Source organism: Prionailurus bengalensis, chromosome C1 (assembly GCF_016509475.1).
Source record: "Prionailurus bengalensis isolate Pbe53 chromosome C1, Fcat_Pben_1.1_paternal_pri, whole genome shotgun sequence".
In the NCBI taxonomy this organism is placed as follows: Eukaryota; Metazoa; Chordata; class Mammalia; order Carnivora; family Felidae; genus Prionailurus; species Prionailurus bengalensis.
The window spans coordinates 132,652,557-132,678,109 of NC_057345.1; the positions used below are offsets into that span (position 1 = coordinate 132,652,557).

Below are 25,553 nucleotides of genomic sequence, written 5' to 3' on the forward strand. Positions count from 1 at the left end.
GGAAGCATTGGGTTGGAGATAAACCCTATAAAGATTCATGGACTCACCATTTTAATGATGTTTACATGAGTCCAGTGGTGAAAAGTACGTCAAAACTAAAGGCAAAGTTCAAGACAAAACACTGCATCTTGACGTCCCTATTTAAGGTAAAATAGTACCTGGTAGACCCTCTTTGGATTCAGTAGATAACATATTCATTCCATGCCGAAGATTATTGCTCCAGCCCATTTCCTTGGTGACATGGAAAACTACTAGCATCGAGTGTGATGCATAGCAGCAAAGGGCTCTGCAGTAGGTCCCGGCTATGATCCAAGCAGCCCTGTCATTTGGGTCATATGACCCAGCAGATATGATGGTGTTGCAGGTTTCAGTGCTCAGAACAAGATGCAGTGTGGAGCTTACAGAAAGCCTCAGGAAGAGAATCCCAACATAGTCCCCTAAGATTCTGCAGGAAGTCCATGACATCTGCACCAGAATTACATATTCTTTGAGAAGATTCTCCTGACAGGTTTATTGACCCTGGAAGAAAAAGAATGCTTGATCCTGAAGCTCTAAGTAACCATTTACCTGGAACTGCCCATCATGAGTTGTCTTCATACCTATGTTTATGTAGAGATTCCAATCAAGACAAGAAGAAGAAGGGAAAAGAAAACAAAACACTAAGTTTGTTTTATGGATCATTCAGTTCAATATATGGATACAAGCTAAACGTGAATTGCAGTTTCAGGAGTAGCCCTTAAAATGAGTAGAGAGGGAAGAAATCTTCCATATGGTCAGAGTTGTGAGTAGTACACCAAATTATTCACTTACTGTGAAAGAAGTAGCCTAAGGTACTCATGTATATAGATTCTGAGGCAGTGGCCAGTGGCCAGGCCATCTGGTCATGGGACTGGAAAGAAAATAATTGGAACATTAAAGATTAGTAGATTTAGAGTGGGGACATGTGGATTGATATACAGGAGTGAGCACAAAGTGCAAAGATTTTTGAATCTCATCTTAATGCTCACAAGAAAGCACCCACCACAAAAGAAGTACTGACAAGCAAAATGCCTTGGTCTGTTAACTTTCTCCAGCTTCATCATCAGCCAGCCCGGAACTGGGTACATGAACAAAGAGTTCATGGTGGCAGAAATGAAGTTTCAATGATATGGATTACCACTTAACCAAGGCCAATCTAGCTAATTTTGTGTCCGAACATCCAATCTATCAGCAATAGAAAATAACAATGAACCCATTTCTCAAGAACATCAACTGATCACTTGGTGTTAATTCAACTACATCAGGCACTTTCTAAACTGGAAGGATCAGTGGTTCATTCTCATAAAGACATAGGCCCATTCTAGGTATTGTCTTTCTTGCTGCAGGCCCTCAGCCAACACCACTATACAAAGGTTTATGGAATCCCTGATCCACAGGCATCAATGGCATAAATTCCACATAATCTAGATTCTGCCCAGATTCAATTCACAGTGAAGGAGATATAAGAGTGGGCACATGACCATGGGATCCACTGGTTAAATCATACCACACCATCAAAAACAGATGGGATCTCATGGAATGCTAGAACAACCTTCTAAAGACACAGTTGAAGCATCAGCTTAGAAGCAATACTCTCAGGGTGCCATCCTGAGGATATAGTATGTTCATTCAATTAGAGACCTGTATATGGTTCTGTATTACCAACAGAGCAATTCACAGCTCTAGGGACTAAAAAAATGAAAACGGCAGAGTCCTCACATTCAATTCACTCTCAGTGACCCATTGGAGGACTCTGTACTTCTCTTCCCTGCAACTTTGGACCCTGTAGCTTTGGACTTTCTGGTTGCCAAAGAAGATGCACTTTTGCCAAAAGCCATAAGCAAGGGTCCCACTGAACTACAAGCTATGGCCCCTAACAAGAAACTTTGCATTTCTTGTCTCTAGTAATCAGCAGATTAAAAGAGGAGTCACCATGCTGGCATACATGACTGACCCTGAGCAGGATGAGGAGGTAGGGCTACTTTTACCTAATTTGGCCAGAGAAGGATATGTATGGTACTTGAGTAGTCCACTTAAGATCCTTCTCGTATTCCCTGTGAAAAGACACATGCAGCAACCCAAGTCTGAGAAGGGTTATCAAGGATTCAGACCCCTTAGAAATACTTAAGAATGATGAGCAATTACAGGGGTGCCTGGGTGGCTCAATTGGTTAAGCGTCTGACTTCAGCTCAAGTCATGATCTCATGATTCATGAGTTTGAGCCCTGTGTTGGGCTCTGTGCTGACAGCTCAGAGCCTGGAGCCTGCTTCAGATTCTGTGTCTCCCCCTCTTTCTGCCCCTCCAATGCTTTTTCTCTGTTTCTCTCTTTCTCTCAAAAATAAAACATAAACATCAAAAAAACTTAAAAAAAATAAATGAATGATGGGCAATTACAATGGACAATGCAAGAGGAAGAAAATGATTATCAATCGTGGCCTGAGATAAACTACAGCTATAAGGTCTATTAGTCCCACTTACCTCCCTCTTCTAAATGTCCCCACAAGAAGAGGAACTAAAGGAACTACAGAGTAATTTCCCAAACCTGTGTAGACACACCCTGTGTGGCACAAGGGGTGGTCTTTGGCAGTCATGAACATGCACTCCTCAAATCTCTGATTATGGGGAGATAATTGACTGAATCCATCACTGACACCAAGGCCCCACTTCCAACAAGGTTCCCAGACGATGACTAAGTATGACATGCATACTTAGGCAGACACACTACTATGAAATTCACAACTCCTTGAAATGGTAACTTTGGCTCAAGAATTCCCAATCAGCCTTGCTAAAAATTTCTTAGAATTGCACTGCAGTCTAAGACTTATCCTATCCAACCTTCCTCCACTATTTCCTTCTCAGGGGTCAGCCCTATAACACATTCCACCTCGATCTCATCAGTCTCAATCCCCTTTATTATCACGACACTTTCCCCAATCAACCACATGCACACCAAGACATAAGTGTGTTTAAATATGGATGAGAGAAAGTATCGTGCCTATTGGCCTTTCTCAAAAAGTTCAAACTGGTCACAAATAAATATTTTTTATTGGTCTACACTATTATCTTCTATACTGCTATGTGCTCCTCTTAGGAAAACAAAACAAAACAGAACAAAAACTGGCAACTCAGGCTGCAAATACTGCATCACAGAAATGATATGTAGTTAAGTAGCATCTGTCCCGGCTAGGTCATTTGCAGTATTGTCTATCACAGTCAATCCCCACTAGGCCTCCCTCTCTCCCTAACTATTCACACAGGAAACTTTCCTGGCCCCTGTAGTCATTAGAGTTTGTGACACTGGCCTAGTACTCTCAATAAACTAAGATCCAAAGATACCTTCCGAGAATGAGATTACAGGATGGGTTAAAGATTTAAAGTGACATGTAAAATGTAGCCAGCATAGGGGGTAGGGATGGAGAAAGATTGTAGGCTTTCCAGGGATTTGAGAATTTGCAAAGCAAGAATGTCAGAAGAGCACAGAGTGCAAAGATGTACAGTTCATTAATGAAATAACTAGCTGAAATAAATATGGGCTCTCAAAAAAAAGGCAGATTGTGGGCTCTGAAAAGAGGCAGAAAAATTACAGAATAGGTATAATGAAACACAAGCAGCTGGAGTCAAATCACAAAAAGCTGAAATAAAGACAAAGATTAGGTTCTGTGTGGGATGATAAATTCATAAGTTAGGTGTAGAAAAGAGTATTCCCATTTCTATCTACCTCCCTTGGAAAAAGGTACATGGGATTAAATTTACACTTTTCAGCTTGAACAAATAATTAATTCCAGATACTGAATTTCCTATAATGATTGCCAAATGCTCTCTCCAATAAAATAGACATTTTAAATGGCTTTAGTAGTCATTTGTCGTATAATGTATTTAAATATCGTATTAGTTTGTTAGGGTTGCCATAACAAATGCAACAGATCTGAAGGCTTTTCAGTAATTTATTTTCTCACAGTTCTGGAGGCTGGAAGTCTGAGACTGAGGTGTCAACAGGGTTGATTTCATTCTGGAGTCTCTCCCTTTGGCTTGTAGATGGTTGTCTTCTCCCTTTGTCTGCATAGGTTCTTTTCTCAGTATCCCAATTTCCTCTTTTTATAAGGACATGAGTTATATTGGATTAAGTCCTAACCATATGACCTTATTTTCCCTTAATTACCTCTTTGGGTCCTATCTCCAAATTTAGTCACATTCTGAAATGCTAAATATTAGGACTTCAACATATAAATTTTGGGGGACACAATTCAGCCCATAATAGGTTATCTACTTTTATCTCAGAGATGTTTTAGTCATGAATGGATGAGGCTGAGAATAACTTTGAATTTACAAAAAAAATATTTCTAAGTAGAATCAAGGAGTTGTGCATGTATTAGCAATTAACATTATGTACAATCATCACCATTCTATAAGATGTAAGAAAGGCTAGTCCATATGCAAGCCTACTAGAAGAAATACAATGTCTGCTTCAGATTTCCAGTGCATACAGACATTTGAACAGTCATCTGGCAAACTATCAAGTTCATTGGTAGGTGTATATATATACCTAAGCAAAATGAAAACAAATATCCACACCAAAACTTGAACTTGAATGTTCCTGGCAGCTTTATTTGCAATAGTTAAAAAAAGTAGAAACAACTCAAATGTTCATCAACTGATGAATAAAAGCTCATATATCCATATAATCAAATATAATTTGGCAAAAGAAAAGAGTAATGAAGTACTGATATATGCTACAATATGGATGAACATTATGATAAGAGAAAGAATTCAATCACAAAGGACCACATATCATGTGATTCCATTTGTGTGAAATGCCTGGGATAGGCAAATATGGGGAGACAGAAAGTAGATTAGTGCTTCTTCCCTTAAGATTTATGAGTTGGAAGAGATATGAGAATTACTAATGTTTATGAAGTTTCCCTTGGTTGAAGTTCTAAAATTAGATATTGGTGATCGTTGCACAACACTGTGATCAAATCAATGACTTGTTATTTTGTCAACACATGGATTCTATGGTATGTAAATTATGTCTGTAAAAACTTGTTAAAAAAAAAAGGAAATTTGAGATTGAGGAATTAGCACAAATGTTGAAAAAAGATTTACAGTCCAAACTTGAAAATAATCAAAATGTCCAAAATTATTGGAAAAGTCAAAATGAATGTAATCTACATGATATAATAATGTACTCCTGTTAAAAGCAGTATTCACAGATTGTTAATCATAACATAGCAAACTGTTCATGTTAAAATGGTAAATAAAAGGAGCAAAACAAAATCTTATCAATGATAAGATTTGTATTTAAAAAACAGCACAAATATCAATATGTCACAATATGATCTCACTTACACATCGAATTTAAGAAACAAAACAAATGAGGAAAGGAAAAAGAGAGAGAGAGAAACCAATAAACAGACTCCTAACTATACAGAACATATTGATGGTTACCAGAGAGGAGGTGGATGGGGGAATGGGAGAAACAGGAGATGAAGATTAAAGAGTACACCTATAATGATGAAAAAATAAAATAAAATAAAATAAAATAAAATAAAATAAAATAAAATAAAATAAAATAAAATGATAAAAAGATTAACACACCAAGATATTAACACTTGCTGTCTAATAGTAGTAGTACGATTTTTATTACAATTTTATTTCATATTTCCTAATTTTCTAAATTTCCTATAATGTATGATTTTAATAAAGAATTTTTAAATAAATGAAAGTACTTATTTAATTATAAATTGGTATCTGTCATCATGAGTGTTTCCTGAACTAATGACTATTGCTCCTCAAACATATTTTAATAACATTTATTGGTTGAGCTGGTAGATGTCCACTTTTCATTCAATCATCACTATTTTGAGTTAGCAGGATTTCACATGAACACTGAAAATAATTGAGTATGCAACTATACTCATTGGTGTCCTGTATTATAACTATAAATTTCAATCTGAGCTAAGTGAGATCAAAATATCAGTTATTTTGCCACTAAAATAGTATTAAGGGAGAACAATGAATGGAAAAAACCCCACAAATCTATCATCAGAATTTAAATACGGTTGCAAATAAGAATGATCATTAGAACTTAGCTCTTATCCCTACTAATCAGAGTAATATATTATAGGTGACAAAATAAAATTTTTGAATCCTCTTATTCAGAATTTTCAAAAAAACTTTTCTTATATAGTTAGAACCTTGAATTACTATGAAATCATCAATTCTTTTTAGTATATTAATTGTGAAGAAAGCAGCAACAAAAATGGAATCTCCCTGTCAACATTTGGTTTTCTCTTGAAGAAAAGAACAGATTCTATAGTACAGGCTACTTTCTATGCTTACACTATGCAAGCCTAATTCTGATTTTGTTCACATAGGTTTTAGTGACTGTTGACTAAGAAAATAGATGTATTTTTTTAAAACCAGCCTATAGGTTATTACTGTTGAAGTTGTTAATATTGGAAGTTGAATAGTGAAAAAGCTGGAAGAAACCAAGATAAATCATTATTCAGAAGAAGTTGTTTGTTTGTCTTAACTCTAAAATGCTCTAGAGCCAGAGATTCATTAACACTTAAATAATCTATTCTAGTGCTTAATACACTTACAAGCAACTTCCATTTGTGGTTCCATCCGAATTTTTTCCTACTTAATTTACATCTAGCTCCTCTCATTCAGTCCCTAGTAAAAATAAATAAATAAATAAATAAATAAATAAATAAATAAATAATCTTCTAGGATAAAGCAATCAACTTTATTTTGTTTTTCAACATAGTCCCAGATGAATTCACTGACACAATGTTTTACTCATAGCAAATGATGGAAGATAACATGCCATCCTTAGATTTGCATAATTCCTCTTGTGCACCATGGTAGGCATAAAGAACTGGTGATTGTTGCCAACTAACTACTTCAGAGTTCCCTTTCTGGCCACAAATCTCTGGAAAGGGACACTTGATGCAATGCTAGAACCCATTCTAAGTGTAGTTAACATCAGTCAACACTCAGTCTGTATTGGTGACAAAAAAGAAAGTAACTACACTAACAATTCTGTTCATGTTAGACACCTTTATATCCCCCAGGCAATCCTAGATAGCTATAAGAATTTTCTTGAAAGAGCTTTTCTTAAAGATCTTTTGTGCCAGAGAGTTGTCAGGAGAAGATTTAGTATAAGTTACTATTACATGAAGACTTTTCTGGACACTGGTCAAAACAAAAGTGTAAAGGGGGGTGGTGGTGGAGGAAGTTGTTGGCTTTTGTTAAAGGATTTAAGTCATAACACAGATGCTACCTACACAGTGACATCATTGATAGCCCGAACCAACCGTCAAAATTTGTCTCTTAGACAATAATGTGTGGTGATAGTAGGGATAAAACATCAGTAATACTAATGAAGAAACCAGTGATTCCCAACACCTGGAATTGAGTCCCTTCTTTCATGCTTTCCCTTTGAGTGTGGGATGTACCTAGATGCTAGGTCCTAATGAATAGAATGTACCAAACATGATGAGATAACACTTCTGCCATTAGGTTACAAAAGGTTTAGCTTTCACCTCGTGTATGCCATTTCTCACTGTATTGTTCACTAGCCCAAAGGGAAGCTGGCAATCACGTTGTGAAGTTTCCTATCCTAGGCCCACGTACCAAGAAACTGAGGTCAGTATTCACTGAGGAACTGTGACCTCTGTCAAACAGCTCACAAGGAACTGAACCCTGCCAACACCCACATGAACTTGGAAGCAAATTCTCCCTGGTTGAGCCTCCTGATGAGAGCGTGTCTCTGGCCAACATCTTGATTGCAACCTTATAAGCTGACCTATAGAAGCTATAAGATAATAAATGTTTATTGCTTCAAGTTGCTAAATTTTGGTAGCTTGCTATGTAGCAATAAATAATACAAATATAGGGGACATTCTTTTTTCTTCCCCTTCCCCTTTAAATAATGATCATCATCATTTCCCTTACTGACCTCTCAGATGAGGCTGTACTATTCGTCTTCTGTCCCTAAGTTTAGCAGGGGCTATCCTATACTTGGAGACCATATTATCATCATTCCCCCCAAATACCAAGCCCTGATACTGTGAAATATCTTTACCAATCATCACTGCAATAGGACTAAAATTCTCATTATGAAATTATTAGGGATCCAATGTTGGTTACTTAACTACTGGCTATTTGATTCATTATTTATGTCAAACTAAGGGCAAAAACTCAAATGCAAATCCTGACTGCAGAATTTCATTTGAGCATCTCAAAGTAACCAACTCTCTTCTGCATCCATATTTTATTCCCAAACCCACTTTCTTCACTGTTAAAATGAACATTCCACCTGCCTCAACAGATTATTCTGATTAATTAAATGGCATAAATACAAAAAGTTTCCCAACAACATTCCTATAATATAGTAAGTGTTCGATAAGTATTGAGGTTCTTTGATGTTATTTTCATCTTTTTTTCTCTTCCAAACTTCCTACTTCTAACTCTGTTTGGGTGATTAATTCTATTTCTAGCCTTTCTTCTTAAAATTTTCTTTTTAATGTTTCTTTATTTTTGAGAGAGAGAGAGAGAGAGAAGGGGCAGAGGAAAGGGAGACACAGAATCCAAAGCAGGCTCCAGGCTCTGAGTTGTCAGCACAGAGACCAATGTAGGGCTGGAACTCACGAGCTGAGCTGTGACATCATGACCTGAGCCAAAGTCAACTCTCAACCAACTGAGCCAACCAGGAGCCCTATTTCTAGCCTTTCTACTTCAGCCAAGTCCTTGTTCTAAAATTAGTAAGGAATTCATGGAAATAATTAGTTCTTTATTCTTCTAAAGTCCCCAAAGAATCCACTTACTACACTTGCTACTTATTGTCCCTGGAGAAGAAAAAAGCAAAATGATAAAAAGGAATTAAAGATCCACTGTTTATGACCAGTCCAGAATCAATTAAATAACTTCCATTTTTCTCTATTAACTAGAAAATTGTCTACTTGATTAAAAACTAATGATCAATAATCTTAGAAGCTGAAGCATACCTCTTTTATTTTTTTTTTAAAGAAAGGGTGTCAAAAAGAAAAATAGACTAATATATTATTGGTTTTCTTAAAATGGGGGAAAACACTTTTTCAAGGTTAAAACACTTTTTTAAGGTCACAATTAATTAACAGCACTAATGGTATCAGTGTACCTAAGCTAAAGGAGACCTCTACATTATCATCTGACCTGTTACCATATCCAGGACTGAGCTTCTGGGAATAAACAGGTGGCAATCTATTGTCTACAAGTCAGAGGACAGGGTAATTTGGAAAACCTCCAGAAGACTGACCTATCTATAAAAATACTTTCTTCACAATTTTTTAGTGGTGCTTTAGTTGTATTTATAGTATGGGTTAAGATACTGTGCTTTGCTCAAACACACTTAGAAAGATAACTTGTAAATCTCTTAGCAGCTATTAATAATTTACTGTGAATTAGTGTAGTAGGGCCTTTTGAGGATAGGTTTCATGCTAACTCAGTGTTGATAAGGAAAAGAGTACAGAAATATATTAGACTATCAAATATGAGTGTAGCTTTGCTGAAAAGAACCCTTAGCCACTAAAAAGAAATATAGCAGCATATACTAACTCAGGAGAGGGAAAAAGAGAGGTACCAAAATACAGAATGGATGTGCTTTGCATGAATTAGTCTGAAGCTGGTGTTGACAGGTTTTACTTTCATGAAGAGTGCTAACTGCCTGAGCCATTCTCTCAGTAAGACGAAAGTTGATGAAAGCCTTAATCTTAGCAAGCAATCATTGTACATCTTCTGGGCTTTTGGTTTTCAGTAACCTATTGAATAATTCAGATGCCTAAGAAAGCTGTTTGTTTGTTTACATTTTGAGTTTAGAAATTATCCAAAAATGATCTGTGAGATATACACAATAATTTGTTTAACCTATAGTTCCTCATTCTATAAGGAATATTCTACAAATATTCTACAAATATTCTATTTGTTTAACCTATAGTTCTTATTCTATGTATGTTTATGTTATTCGTCTCCCAGGCAGTGTTGAAAAGTTTTTGCTTTCTGGTGGTTGTTACTCCTTTGCCTCTTGAAAGATATACCAGACTTTAACATCTACAAATACATACAAACCGTTCACATGATTTGAAAATACAGTCTTGAAGCAAGTTCGAAATGACAACACAAAGTAGTATTGGTTCACTGTCACAAGAACAAGAAGAAATGAACCAGTCCTAAAAATTCACTTTGTAGCCACAGAAATGGTTTTCATAAAATTGAAAAAATGTCCCAAAGCAACAATATTATATTTCTTAAGCTATTGCTGTTAGTGACATAAAAAGAATTCTTTCTATAAATTCTTCTGTGGCTTGGTGGGTGACAAAATGGTTACTAAAAAAAATTGTAAATAGTTATTTTCTAAGCTTCCAGGGGAAAAAAAAAAGAGACTCTCACTTGAGTGTCACCTGCTTCAATTATTAAATGGGTTTAAGGTCACATGATTCAATGATTCAGCATATGACCAAAATAAAATATAATCTTCTACAGGCACAAATTTGCAGAAGTGCAATGAAGTGTATCAAGTAATGCCAACAATGTCTAAACAAAATTTTGTTTCAGTGGTTACAAGTGCAGGCTGGCGTAGTGTAAAGAACTGGAAATAGGATCCTCCATACCATACAACCTCTTGATCTCTCTGGGCTCCAGTTTCCTTATCTGTACCCTGAGGGAATGCTACAATATGGTAGCAAATGTTCCTTCTCGTTCTAACAAAGACATATCCAAATGTTGTGGAACCATTACAGAGAGATTATTTCATGTAAGTAGTTGACACTCAAATGTGTAAATGTGGCAATGGTATTTTGTCATATAGTTTCCTTCACTTAAATTTTCAAATAGACTTTGTTAGAACAGTTTTAGGTTCACAGACAAATTGAGTGGAGAGCTCCCACGTGCTTTCTCCTTTAATACATACACAGCCTCCCCAACTGTCAGCATCTCATTTGGAGTTGTACATTTGCAACAGCTGATAAACCTAAATTGGAATATCCATAGTTTATATTAGGATCTACAGTTCTGATCAGGGATTATTCTTCATGTTATACATTCCATGGGTTTTAAGGTTTAAGGGTTTTAAGTTATAAGGACATGTCCCTTCAGTGTCTTTTGTCTTAATAGCTACATCACTATGTCATGGTATAAAAAAACATTAAAATATTCTCCATAGGGAGTGCCGAGAAATGACATGCAAATAATAGTCTTTTGATGCTCTCTTGAAAGACAAAATAAACAAACAAAAAACCCTACAGATCATCCATATGTGTATTACCTCAGAAGCTATTCCTTGTTTATCTTTATCCTCTACAGCAACTTAGCTGTGATGTTTCACACCTACTAGATCATAATCAACATGTGTTAATATTGAGTTGGATGACAAAAATTTGAACAGATATAAAAAATGAAAAAATAGAAGATTGAAATTTTCAGATAAATAATCTTTATCTTCAAGTAATATCCTAGTATGGGTTCATTATAAAAAAGGATAAATACTCTCAAAGCAGGAGAGGGGCAGGCTGAATAGAGCATTACATACTCAACACCACACTACTGACTGGAACAATGGACTTTGTTTTGAAGGTTTTTCTCCTAACTAAAATATATCTTAATTTTTTTTAAAGTATCTCCATTTATTTTGAGAGAGAGAAAGAGAGGTCAAAGAACGAGAGAGAGAAAGAGAGAGAGAGAGAGACAGAGTGAGGGAGCATGAGTGGGGGAGGGGCAGAGAGAGAGGGAGGGAGAGAATCCCAAGCACAGGCTCTGCACTGTCAGCACACAGACTGATATGGGGCTGGATCTCATGAACTGTGGGATCATGACCTGAGCAGAAATCAAGAGCTGGACACTCAACCAAATGAAGCCACCCAGGAGACCCTAAAATATATCTTTTAAAGCATCAAATCCAATATTCATTCATCAGGAGGAATATCACTCAGTAGGCAAGGATTTTCAAAGCTTATTTTTTTTTTCCAGTGGAATGGGACTTTTCCAGTGAAGTGATAAAAAATGCTTTGAACATTTTAAATCTAGCCACAGGGTGTTCTTTCTTCTGTGGATAGTAACCAGAATTGCTTCCTCTGGTGAAAGAAACCCTTTCACTGCAGAAAACTGTAATTCATTAGGACTCAAAGCCAGCAGGATTCAGATCTGTTAATCCTCACAAAATGTACAGGTTTGAACAATGGATTTATCTCTGTAAAACTGTGGTAATAAAATAATATGACATAAATTATGATGGTTATACTCAAGAAATGATTCTCCTTCACACCATCTACTTATTATGATGGGAGGTTTTGTTTGTTTTGTTGTTTTTGTTGTTTAGAATAAGGAGCAACTATGCCCTTCCATTCTGTCATCTTTATCTTTGATTGATCCTAAAGCAGGGATTATGTCACAGATGTGAGTGCCATGAATGAAAGAAGAAAATATGGAATATCTGCAAAGAGAACTAATAGTGGAAGAACTTATGATCAGGTAAAACGTAACGGCGTTGGTGGGGGGAAAAAAGTTGATGCACCAAAAACTGGTTTCTCTATTTTGCTCAGGAGCGATTCGTCATTTTGCTTCCTTCCTCCCTGGAGTAACTTCACTCTACAACAAAGCCACAGAGCTTACATATTGTCTATAATGATACTGTAAATCAAGCTGCTGACACTTACTCTGATCCTAATATATTTTCACAAAACACAATTAGTGAAGGATCAGACTGTGAAATAGATGGAAACATAAAAGGTATGTGCAGAAGTGGTTGGAAGCTCTTAATATCACCACTACCATCATCAATATTAGTGCTTTACTTGGTTCCTTATCTAAGCACTGTCTGCTGGCCTCCTAGGTTTATACTGAATGACTTCAAAGAGCTGGTATTACTTTTTGAGTTTTATTTATTTAATTTATATAATGTTCATTATCATCATTATTGAGTTCATCTTTACTAAGGAACTTTACTAATATTCTCTTTCCCCTAGAAGTTAAGAAACAATTATTCTATGCAGATAACTGGACAGAAAGTATAGTATCAGTCAAGAGAACAGAAAAAAAAAACATTGCTAATTAGAAGTTTATATATGGCTTCCAGGGCATGTTTGTAAATATATATATTACACACACATAAACCACATATGCTTACTTCTACAATTTATTGCTTTCTATTATTAGATATCACTATCTTCTTAGCTCCCTTATATGTCAGGCACTGTGTCAAACATTTGTATACATTAATCTGAATATTCCCACACTCCATAAACTGAAGAAACTGAGACTCAGATATATTAACTAACTTACAAACCTCACAGAGTAGTAAGAGGGTGAACTGGAATTAGAGTTCTAGTTGCCTGTTGCAAAAGTCTAGCCTCTTTCAACTCTATGTTTTGCTGCCCCGAGTGTCTGTCTAATCCTCAGATTTCCAAGCAAGTTTTGCACTGCTATTTTCTGATTAACAATAGGGATTTTAATACATTCTTGAACACTTTAATTTTATATGACTATTCCATATGCCTATATCCTTTTACATTTAGAAGAAATAGATTTTCTAAAAATGATTTCTTTCTAGAAATTTAATTTAAAAATATGGCAGGTATGATATGAAGAACACTCTGATGAAAAACTACTCTGATGCAAAATAAGTTTATTATGATATTAAAAATTATTGGAAATCTAGAAACAGGGAGAGTACTATTCTCTGCAAACAAAAACATTTGTTTGGCTGTGTTGTGGCACATTATATGAAACTTAACCATTTCAGGGCCAATATAAAGCCTCAGAGCGAACTTATACAAATAATCAGTCTACCCTTAAGAAAAAAGAAATTTACTAGTGATCTAATCAGAACATTTACACCAAATGTTTCAATATTTTACCTTATAGAAAATTTTTAAATACTTTCAAAAATCATTATGAAGTCTTTAAAAGAATCAAATATAGGATAACAGTTAAAACAAGGGATTATGTGTACTTACTAAAAATTATGCATGTACATAACATCTTTTCAAGAAGTTCACGTTTTCTTCATTTTGCACTTTTGCATTTATTAAATCCTATATGATAAAATTCTAAAGAATAAGATGCCTATAATTAAGAGACTGGCTAGATTATGCATGGTTTTAGTGAAACTTCCAAGTATAATGAAGGTTTGATCAAAAATCACATTGTCAGGGCGCCTGGGTGGCGCAGTCGGTTGAGCATCCGACTTCAGCCAGGTCACTATCTCCCGGTCCGGGAGTTCGAGCCCCACGTCAGGCTCTGGGCTGATGGCTCAGAGCCTGGAGCCTGTTTCCGATTCTGTGTCTCCCTCTCTCTCTGCCCCTCCCCCGTTCATGCTCTGTCTCTCTCTGTCCGAAAAATAAAAACGTTGAAAAAAAGAAAAAAAAATTTAAAAATCACATTGTCATCTTAGCAAAATTTACATAATGCTTAATAAAATATACTATATTTGTCTGAATTTCCTTTTAGGAAACATCCTTTTAAAAATGTAGAAAGTGTGCCTCTATATGATTCCAAACATTGGGTACAAAATAATTTACTTAAGGAAAGTAAAGATCCTCAGTAACTCATTAAATGGTAGCCAGGAATTTCATTAACACATGATTAAACAAAGTGTTAGAGCTGAGAGAAAAAAAAAATAAGCTTACAGCCAGAATCCCACATGCTGATGCTTAAGGATTTTAAGATTATAAATCTAAGAACGACTTGTTTTTTAGAATTAGATAAAATTGTCTTTACAATTACAAAAAAAAAACACTGTCAACATGCATGTACATCTTCAGCACTAAAACATTAATATGGGAAACATAAGATTTAGTTGGATGAGCGGTAGAAAAATTTGCTCTTATAAAGTTAGACCCACAAGTGTAGAAAAAAAAATCTGAGTATAAATGCCAAAGCATATCTAATGCTTATACTATCTCTGAATTTAGCGATTAGCGCGCGTACACACACACACACACACACACATACACACACGTTTACTTCAATAAATTGGACAGTGTCGACTATCAATTTCCAGTCACATATTTATGTAAGCCACAGAAAATGTTAGTGTCCAATATGCTTTTTTTCACTGTTTGCTAAAACAAGAAGGTAAGGATAAAATCTGACTCCAAAATTATACATACCGTCTTCAAAAGTAATTTAAATGTCACAGAATTTATAATTGTTTTCTTGTTATTTGGATCTAATATCCTACTACCAATTTTAGAATAGATAATCATTCTGGAAATATTTTAAATAAGATTATGGTTTATGTATATTCTTAAACAAAATATTTTATATATATTCGTATCTATAATTGAATAAAAGTAAAGGTGTCATTTTGAAAGGAGAGAAATAAAAATGAAGCAACCGATTGTCAATCATGGCATTTTCATGTATTTGCAACTCAAATGCTATATTTTAGGAAATTTTTACTTGATTTTTTTTTCAGGAAAACATATTTAGAGCAATTTGTATTTGGCTTAAAAATTCATTACCAATTTACTTTCTTGTTCCTCATCTTGACTCTCAGAGTACAGAGGGAAAGGTTATATTTGCATCATGTTTAATAAATCAAGTAAAAACATCATATATAAATTATGAATAAAAAGCTATTTACCTGCATGAAAATCTATTCCAACAGCAAATGAAGTTCCTGATATAGGCATCAATGCATCCATTTTGTCACTTGGTTCCAGAGGTATTCCCCTGATTCCTTCATGAACAGAGTACATAAGAAATGACTCTATACCTAAATTGGAAAAAGAAAAAAAAAGCTCCAAATGAATATTTAAAATTAAAATTATTCTATTAGCATTATTTTTAACTTTTTTTTTTTAAATTGCACACTACACTTCTGACTAGTTGAAAGGTAGATAGATAGATTAGTGGTTCTCAAACTTGGGTATGCATCAGAGTCTCCTAGAGGACTTGTTAAAACACAGATTACCAGGCCCCCATCCAAGAGGAGAAATCATTTAAATTTTTGAAAAGTTCCTAGGTAGTGACAACACTACTGATCTGGAACTAGACTTTCACAAAAACAGAGGCAGGTAATTCTTGAAAACATACCTGACCTCACAACCAAAATTCATCCCCTCTTTTCTAATGCCCAGTTACCTTGTTGTTTATATATGATAATAAACTTTGATTTTATATATAATTTTAGGTAACTATATCACTGTTACTTTTCTAATAAAGTTAGTTTTAAATCATTTTGAATACTAAAAATATAAAAGTACTTCACTTTTACTAATACCTTGCCATTCTAGCATCAAAAGTATGTCCTAAAATAAACATACATAAAAGCTGACTACCAGAAGTCTGCATGCTGTTTATGACTTTTTCTAATATGCTAGAACATGTTTTTGACACATATTTTCTTATTAAAATTAGAATGCCCGGGTTTACATGGGTCTTTACTACTTACTAACTGTGTGACTCAGGCAAGCTAGTTAATCTCACTATGCCTCAGTTTTCACATCTCTAAAATGGCAATAATAAGAGACCTACCTCAAGGGTTAGTATAAGGATTAAGTGAATTAATATGTTTAAAGTATTTAGAACAGTGCCTAGTACATAAGTGCCATATAAATATTTTATTTAAAAGAAAGCATGTGATAACAATAACAAACATTCCTCATATAAGCCTGAAACTTTTTAAAAATGAAATTAAGCTATGGTCATTGGATAAAAAGATCATTCTAGAACCAAATTTCTTTGAGTCTTAGAGCCAGAATCCATGAAACACGAAATAGGAAGATGGGTCTGTTGGGTGCCAGTTCTTTGGCAGGGCTCTTCTCTCTCAGCTAAGAAATTCAGAGACCTCACAGCCTTTATGTACTTTCTCTTAAATAGTTAAAAGAAAGTAAACATAACTGGATTCAGATTGGATGGTAATTGTAACTGGTCAATTACCGTTTTTTACTTCAACCTTTGCCTATTCAAGTTAAAGGTAGCTTCTATTGGGTTTGGCTAAAAGTTTGAGAATAAACTGTATTTCTTGGAAATAATTAAAAAAAAGATATGAAGCTTTAAAGAACAGTAATACTTAAAATATTTTAGGTACATTAAAAATCCTTCATATATGAGACTGAGCAGTGAACCAGAATCCAAAAAGAAGCTAATATTTTTTTTTCTATTTTTTAACTACATCATGTTGCCTCAAATCTGCATGGATAAAGTAAATTCGTCAGAATTAAATTTTTCAAGACCTTATACCTTGACATGACATTCGGTTCTTTTGGAGATAATATCCCACTGTACACATGCAAGTCCTTGTAGTTTCAGATGTTGGTAAACAAAGCTGAGAACATCCACCATTATTTAGTTGGCAAGAATTGCTGCCTGAATAGAAGGAAAACAAGCAAAAGAAATATAAAATTCAAGAAAAATAAAATATAAAATTTAATAAAATTGGAGTATCATTCAATACCAATAATATGAACAAATATTTATGCTTTTGTTCATTTATAAATGTAGCTGTTTTATATTGGTTAGTATTATGTTTGAGTGTCTTGAATAATTCGAAGTGGCATGTTATAGTTGAAGTCTGCCCTCCCAAAAAAGTGAATGGAGATCTCATGCATGGCATAGTGATTATAGACAGCAATACTATAATTAATTTATAGTATCAATTAAACTTTAATTACAATTCACAGTTGCTGAGAGACCAGATCTTAATTGTTCCCATCACGAAGAAAGAAATGATAATTATGTGATATGGTAGACTTAAGAACTAATACTAAGGTGGTAATTATATTGCAACATATAAATGTATCAAATCAACACCTTATATACCTTAAACTTGTACAATGCTTTATGTCAATTATGTCTTAAACATAAATTTAAAAATAAATAATTAAAAACTATTATTTCAAAGCAAATGATGACTCATGAGAAGATTCACAGCTACAGAATAAGAAGTGAAATTGGTTGTCATGAATACTGTTATAGACCTTTACAATATTTTAAGATCACAGGAACTAGGAAATCTTTCTTTTTTGACTACTATATTTCACTTCAACTCTATAGTTACTTCATTTTCAGGAATACTTTATCCAAATATGTCAAATAAATCACTGTTAAATTATATTACTAACTCAATTTGAAGACTACGCTGCTAAATGAAAGGAAGTACATATACACATATATGTATGTGTATATATATATGTATATATGTGTGTGTATATTATATATATATACATATATATATATAAAATTTTTAAAAAGGAAATAAATTTTGCTATTCCTAGGAACATAATTCTCCCCAAATATATTTAAAACATACCCACAAGAGTCAACTAATTAATTGGCATATTAATTCTCCTTATTCCTGTGTAGTAGCAATGACAAATATTAGTCAGGTAATCACAGGTAGGCATTCTAGAAAGATGTTCCACTGAATTTACTAGGCCCAATGTGCTAATTAAACCTGGTAGTGTGACATTAAGTAATTTACAATCTTACCCAGCAAGTTCATTAAATATCCCATTTTTACAACATTTTTATTATTCTAGGACATGCAATGCCATTTACTGGATGTTCAAGCTCTAATGTGAAGTGCAGTAAATCCAGTGAGAATTACAAAGCATGATGAAAGCTATATATCAATAGTGCTCTATGGAAAATTCAAAATACCAATGCAGCTCATTATTTCTCATCTCCTGAATTCAAGACAGTCTGATGGGATTTAATTGTTCAATAGAAGCTGTCATGAGCTCTGTCATTTTTGAAGTGTGAAATACCCTCAACATGGGAGATTTCTCATCAGGAGATCTACCACATTCTCTCCTAACTTCCAATAGCTGCCAGTTCAGTCAATGACGAACTCCATCCTATATAGGGCCACATACTAGGATTTGAGTTGCCCTGAACTTTTGAAATGATTACCTTTATCTCTTATATAAACTAATGAAGATTAGTTGACTTATTTCCCCTTTCCTCAAGCTGACTTTTTATATACTTATATATGAAGATAAAACTTCAGATCTCTGATTACTTTAAGAGACAGTTACATTTACTGTTATATAGCACATAGTTACATAGTTTACAGCAATCTATACTAACCTTGATCTGTAGTTATATAGACTTGCAGTAATCTATACCGAACTTAAATATATTTTATTTTATAGGAAGCACATAAACATATATTAATGCAATGCCAATCTATGGACTTCTGCATTTTGTTATAGATTTATTTCAACTATTACAAAAGGCTGAAAAACTGAGAAAAGATTGACAAGAAATGTTTTAACTATAAAGTTTGAAGAAACACCAAGTGGAGAGAAGGAGAAACAAGGAAATGAAGTTAAAAAAATAGATTCAGGAAGATAATTAAAATTTCAAAAAATATAGAGTTCTATAACCTTGATGATATAAAAATATGTGAAAAAATAACGGAAAAGGAACTTCTGGGACTGTGCATTTTTAAATTTAATTGTAATAATAGCAATACATATTGTATCATACTTATTTTTTGACAAATAATAAAATTAGCCTATGTTAACAATTATGTTTTACAACAACATGCATTTCATGTATCATTTTGGTCTCTAATAGGGAGACAGAAAGGAAAAAAATAATTGAAATGAATCATTATTTACAGTATTTATCTTTGCCTATTAAATAAATAATTGATGTAGGAAAAGTATTAGATTTTAAAAGACAGTAATTTTGGTAGTGATTATCTGGCAATTTAGAAATATTAGCTTGGCTTAATATTTTGCAATGATCTGATGTTCACACTTCATGCCCCAATTCCCTAGTGGAGTCAGAAAGTCCACCTGACTAACGAGAAGTCCCGGCTCTCCAGTGATCTGTGTCAAAAATGATAAATGAAGTAGCTAATTGTACTTTGAAATCCAAAGAAGTAGTAATGTTAACCTTAAATAATCCTAAATTGCTCATATTTCATAGTAATGAAGCTTTTAAGGTACCTGCCGTGATTCTGTTAATGGGATTCTCTTTAATACAGATGCTTTTATCAGCATATTTTTTCAGTAAAAATAGTATTCTCACTGAATTTTAAGCTTAGTCATATTACACCCTTAATTTCTAAGTACTGCAGGTCCTTATCAATTTAGTAATACTTTCACGATGCATAAAATGCCAACTCTACTTTTGTAGGATTAAACTCTTACGAGACAACAATTTATGTACATGAGCAAAAAAGTGAGGAAACATAATAAATTTTTCCTCCAATAAACTTTATTGGGACTGTATCTAGGAATACTCTATATATTAAACTAATATACAATTTCAAACAATGTGTTTGTTCACATTTTGATAAAAAAATGAATATATATTTTTTAAAATGTCCTTTTTAGAAATAATGTATCTGTCCCTCTGTTGTATTTTCTAATGTGTTTTTTGGGTATAATCTCATTAAGTATAGACTATGAACTAACATTTATCATAGTATTTTAAGTTTTTATTCTTTGCAAATATATCACATTGAAATCCACAAAAATGTCACAATATTTTATTTACTGAGTACCAGCGTTTTATTCTCAATTATATGATATATTCCCCATGACTTGTATGCCAGTAAAATTATTTATTTTGATACAGAAATCTTCTATTACTAAATTACTGGTGAAAACACTCCTGTTAATTATTATAGACAGTGATTTAAAAATATATCAGAGAGGAAATACAGTTTTATGCATAAGGGTTTGGGTATTGGTATCTTCTGAACCATGAAAGGAGGCCAGTAATCACTTCATCGTTATTTTTTATTCTAAAGCAATCCTTTTAAATTTTTTCCAGGAAATTTCAGGAAGGATTTCAGACCAAAATTTGCCCATGCTTTTGTACAGGGAAGGCAACCATAAATCTGGTCTTCATTTTGTCTCTGGGATATGCAGGTATGGCTCCCAATTGGTATCACCAATAAATTCTGCCTGAATGATGGTTGTTACCGGTCTTCAGAATCAGCGATCCCCTTGGTTCACTATTTCTACCTATACTATTCTCTGTTTTGGTTTATATGTCCAACTCCTTTAGATGAAAATCCCTTTACATTTTCTTGAAATGTTTTTACTAAGAAGAAAAGTATATGAAGCTAAGGGTCTCATGGCAGAGACTGAGGTAAGGAAGTATAATACAGAAGAATGTTTTTTCTAGAAAACAAGTGCTGCTAAATGTCATGGGTCATGAAACAAAAACTAAGAAAGGACTAGCAGGTGTGGGGCTGTCCTGGCTGGCATCTCTAATCTAATTGCCATTCGGGCAATGTGACAAGTCCACCTATGTAAACCATCTGTTAGTTCTCTCACTCCATTTCACTGCACACCATTTGGACAAGCAAAAACAAAAAAGTAAAATGCTTAGAGCCAAACAATGCAGTGCTTTTTGGATGTGAAATTCTTAACGTTGACATAGTCCATTTGAAGTCCCCTGGTTCATTCAGGTTCTGGGCTTAATTATATACTGCATGTATTTTGCTGGGATTTTTTCTTATTCTTATATTTTGAAATCAAGAACTCGATAAGACTTCTTTGAAGACCTGACAAATTAAGATTCCTTGGGTGGCTCTGCTAATGTTTTGAAAGCTCATTATATACCTGATGTCAAAAGAATTTCTTGTGTAGTATTAAGCAGCATTTGCCTCCCACCCACCCACCCCCGCTTTTTTTTTTTTTACCAGAAGCAAAAATACAAACCTTTCAATTGTTGAATTGAGAAAATAATATGAAAAGAGAGAACATTATATATTCAAAAGGTGGCACAAATTCATTACAGTGTGACTTGCCTTGCTGTGCTTCTTTATCGTACACTTTCATATGAACAACCCCAGAAGTCTTATTTCGTAGGACTGTGGGGTTTCTTCCATCCCTTTTGCTGCAGGTTCCCAGCTGAGCTAAGTTTTGGTCTGCCCACCACAGTTTCTTATCTATAAAAATGAAAAGATTTTTTCTATGAAAAAGATAATCATCTTATTAAATAATAATAAACAGCCAGTAAAGTATAATACTTTCTGATTTCTTTTGTTACATTCCCAAGCTCTGTGTCTAAGGGGAAAAAAATAAAATCTTTTATTCTTTTAAAAATACAAACCACAATGATGTTTGTTTAAATTTTCCTCCTTCCTCTCCAATTAGAGATTCTTGCCTTTAGCTTTTCTTTTTCATTAAAATATAGACTATAAATAAAAGCATTTTCAAATTAATATGGAATACAGACTACATTATTTACATATGTACCCATGATCACATTAGTGCTGTACAATATCTGTAAATAAATGGCAAAATCCAACCAAATATCCAAGCAATTATAAGAAAATATTGTCCTATTTTTCTTTACAGTATGTAAGCTTTTAATAATTTGTACTCCCCATTACTGAATTCTTCATAACTCTTCATAACTCTTATTTTTTTGCACAACTTATGACCCTTTCTTCAAAATGTTAATAATGTAAACTGTTCAGTGTATGTGTTGAGGACACATATTGAATGTTTTTTGGTAGTAGACACTCTGTAATGTTCCAGAGATTAAAAAAAAAATAGTCTCAACCCTAAGGAAGCTAGCATGCTGGTGAAGATGATAGATTTATTATTATTTTATTTCAAATTATCATAGAGAAACTGTAAAGAAACTATTACCAGTCTCATTTTATAGATGAAGACTCTAAGATTCATAGAGATTAATCAAATTAAAAAAATTGTTTTTCAGTTTATTTATTTTGAGAAAGAGACAGGACGAGCAGGGGAGGGGCAGAGAGACAGGGAGACAGAGGATCCCTAGCAGGCTCCACACTGTCAGGGCAGAGTCCAATATAGGGCTCGATCTCACGAACTGTGAGATCATGACCTGAGCCAAAACCAAGAGTCAGATACTTAAACCAACTGAGCTACCAAGGCACCCCAATCAAATTTTTATACTTTGTCTTCCTATCTCTAAAACTTGTGTTCTTTCTACAACTCCATGCTGACTGCATTAAAAATTTTAAAGAGGGGTACCTGGGTGGCTCAGTTAGTTGAGCATTGGACTTTGTCTCAGGTCATGATCTCACAGTTCATGGGTTTGAGCCCCACATCAGGATCTCTGCTACCAGTGCAGAGCCTGATTTGGATCCTCTGTCCCCCTCTCTCACTGCCCCTCCCCTGCCCACATGCTCTCTCAAAAAGGAATAAACATTTATTTTTAAAAAATTAAGGAAAGGCACTAATCAAAATAAAGTTCAAAATTATAAAGGTTTTAAACAATTTAAACTTTTCAACAAAAGCCTAACTAATAACAATTGGGACCGCATTTTTACCTAGAAGTCAAAGGTTAATTAATTTTGTGAAAAAAAAAAACCCAAAAAACAAAACAAAAAAACTCTTTACCTTCACAGTTCATTTATTCTCATTCAAATGCTATGATATTTTGACTAAACCAAGGCCTAGTTTCAGATATTTAAGAAGGATACTAATACAGATATCAACAATAATCACCCCTTACTGAATTTGATTTTGTACAATACACATTTGTAAACACTGAAGGTAGATTAATACATTTAATCTTCAAAACAACTCTAGAAGGCAAGTATTATCATTATTTCTTTATTATTTTTATTTTATTTTAGACAGAGAAAGTGCAAGTGGGATAGTGGGGCAGAGGGAGGGAGAGAGAGAATCTTAAGCAGGCTCCACGTTCAGCACAGAGCGTGATGCAGGGCTCAATCCCATGACCCTTGGATCATGACCTGAGCCAAAATCAAGAGTCGTTCACTCAACCAACTGAGCCACCCAGGCATCCCTAAGTACTACTATTATTAAACCATTTTACAGTAGAATGCTGAGGCAAAGTGACATTAAGTAGCTTTCCCCGGGTCATACAATAAAGAGGTCCCAGATTATATAACAAGCACTGATTTCAGAGCTGCTGGTGCTAATTTCATCTCTAGTGTCCCCTTCTATAGATGGATGGAGTTTATAGTCTTCTCTCTCTTGACATATGCATATGGAGCTTAGATTATGCTGATGACATTGAGTAGCCCATTCACTTTTGGGCTTGTTTTACACTTGTGAATTAACATAACAAGGTAAAAGTTCACTGTGAATAGAAAATTTTACTGTAGAGACTTTATTTATTATTATTTTTAAATTTTTATTTATATTTAAAAGAGAGACGGAGACAGAGTTCAAGCAGTGGAGGGGCAGAGACAGAGACACAGAATCCGAAGTAGGCTCCAGGCTCTGAACTGTCAGCACAGAGACCCACATGGGGCTGGTTCTCACAAAACGCGAGATCATGACCTGAGCCAGAGTCAGATGCTTAACTGACTGAGCCACCCAGGGGCCCCTGTAGAGACCTTATTAAAAGGTGTATAGAACGGTACAGTAGACTAGACCCATGTATGTTCCCTTTCAGTTTTTTCAATGTGCCACTGTGATAGGAATTTAGAAACACAAAGCAGAAAAATCCATGTATACACCCATAGAGAATTAAGGACCTATAAACAATGTATAAAAGATGGTATTTTATAATGGTATAGATGGTATAAAAGATGGGGAAATAGGTTAAGTTGCAACCTGGAGTGTTAATTTTCCCCCACTCTCAATTTCATTTCATACTCTAATTAAAAATGAAAATAAGATAACATAAAATGTGATTTTTACAATGGAGAAGTGGAAGCCATCACTCTCCACAGAACTCTAGATGACCTTGATTTCAGCCTCCAAATAGTACAGTGGGAGTGCTAATAAAGGTTAAAAATAGAATAATTAAGTGAAGATATTTTTATATGTAATATCCTCTACCACCACCATGTCTGTAACCCCTTGCCCTGAGTTTACAGAGGGTGATAGCCACTAATAGAAATTCTCAAATAAAAATATGACCATAGCTCTTTTTTAAAATACTCATCAAACAGGGGGACCTAGGTGGCTCAGTCGGTTAAGTGTCAGACTTTTGGCTCAAGTCATGATCTCGCGGTTCCTGAGTTTAAGCCTCTGGTGGGCTCTGTGCTGACAGCTCAGAGATTGAAGCCTGCTTAAGATTCTGTGTCTCCCTCTCTCTCTGCCCTTCCTGTGCTTGTGCTCTATCTTTCTATCTCTCAAAAATAGACATTTAAAAAAATTAAAATACTCAGCAAACAGGCTTGAAATATTAGGTCTGGTGTCTCGCAATAACATTCCCTTCATTCTGGCATTTGAGGAAGGCAAAACCTGACACCTAGCTCCTACCTAAAGCAAATCTGCAAGTCAGTGTCCAATGGCATGCAGAGCTCCCAGTGAGACGCCCCCTCTCCAGAAAGATACAAAGTAAAAAGAGTTTTATTTTCACAAAAAAAGAGGAAATCCATGATAGACACCCAGTTCTCCTTTGCTACATATCAAGGGGAACCCAGACTCTCTAGTTCAATGAGAAAAGCCAATTAAAGAAACCTCTTAGAACATTAAAAAATCTTGTCTAAATAAAATATGTTTTAAAATAGAGTGATGATGAAATGTGTTTGAGAAAATCTTCCATAATACAAAGAAAAAGGCAGATAATATGATAGAAGAAGAAAGACAAGTAGACTATTAGTCTAAAAAGTCCAATAG

At 34.4% G+C, this 25,553-nt stretch overlaps 1 protein-coding gene across 1 annotated transcript in view; it reads right to left on the reverse strand.

The window, feature by feature from the left end:
* The window catches only part of LRP1B (LDL receptor related protein 1B), a 1,901,338-nt gene that overhangs the window by 516,272 nt on the left and 1,359,513 nt on the right, over positions 1–25,553 (reverse strand). The window contains exons 33-35 of the mRNA XM_043576625.1: positions 21,776–21,916; positions 17,242–17,367; positions 15,641–15,772 (exon numbers count right to left, since the gene is read on the reverse strand). Of these exons, the coding sequence (XP_043432560.1) occupies positions 15,641–15,772; positions 17,242–17,367; positions 21,776–21,916 (399 nt within the window). The remainder of the gene's footprint in view (positions 1–15,640; positions 15,773–17,241; positions 17,368–21,775; positions 21,917–25,553) is intronic.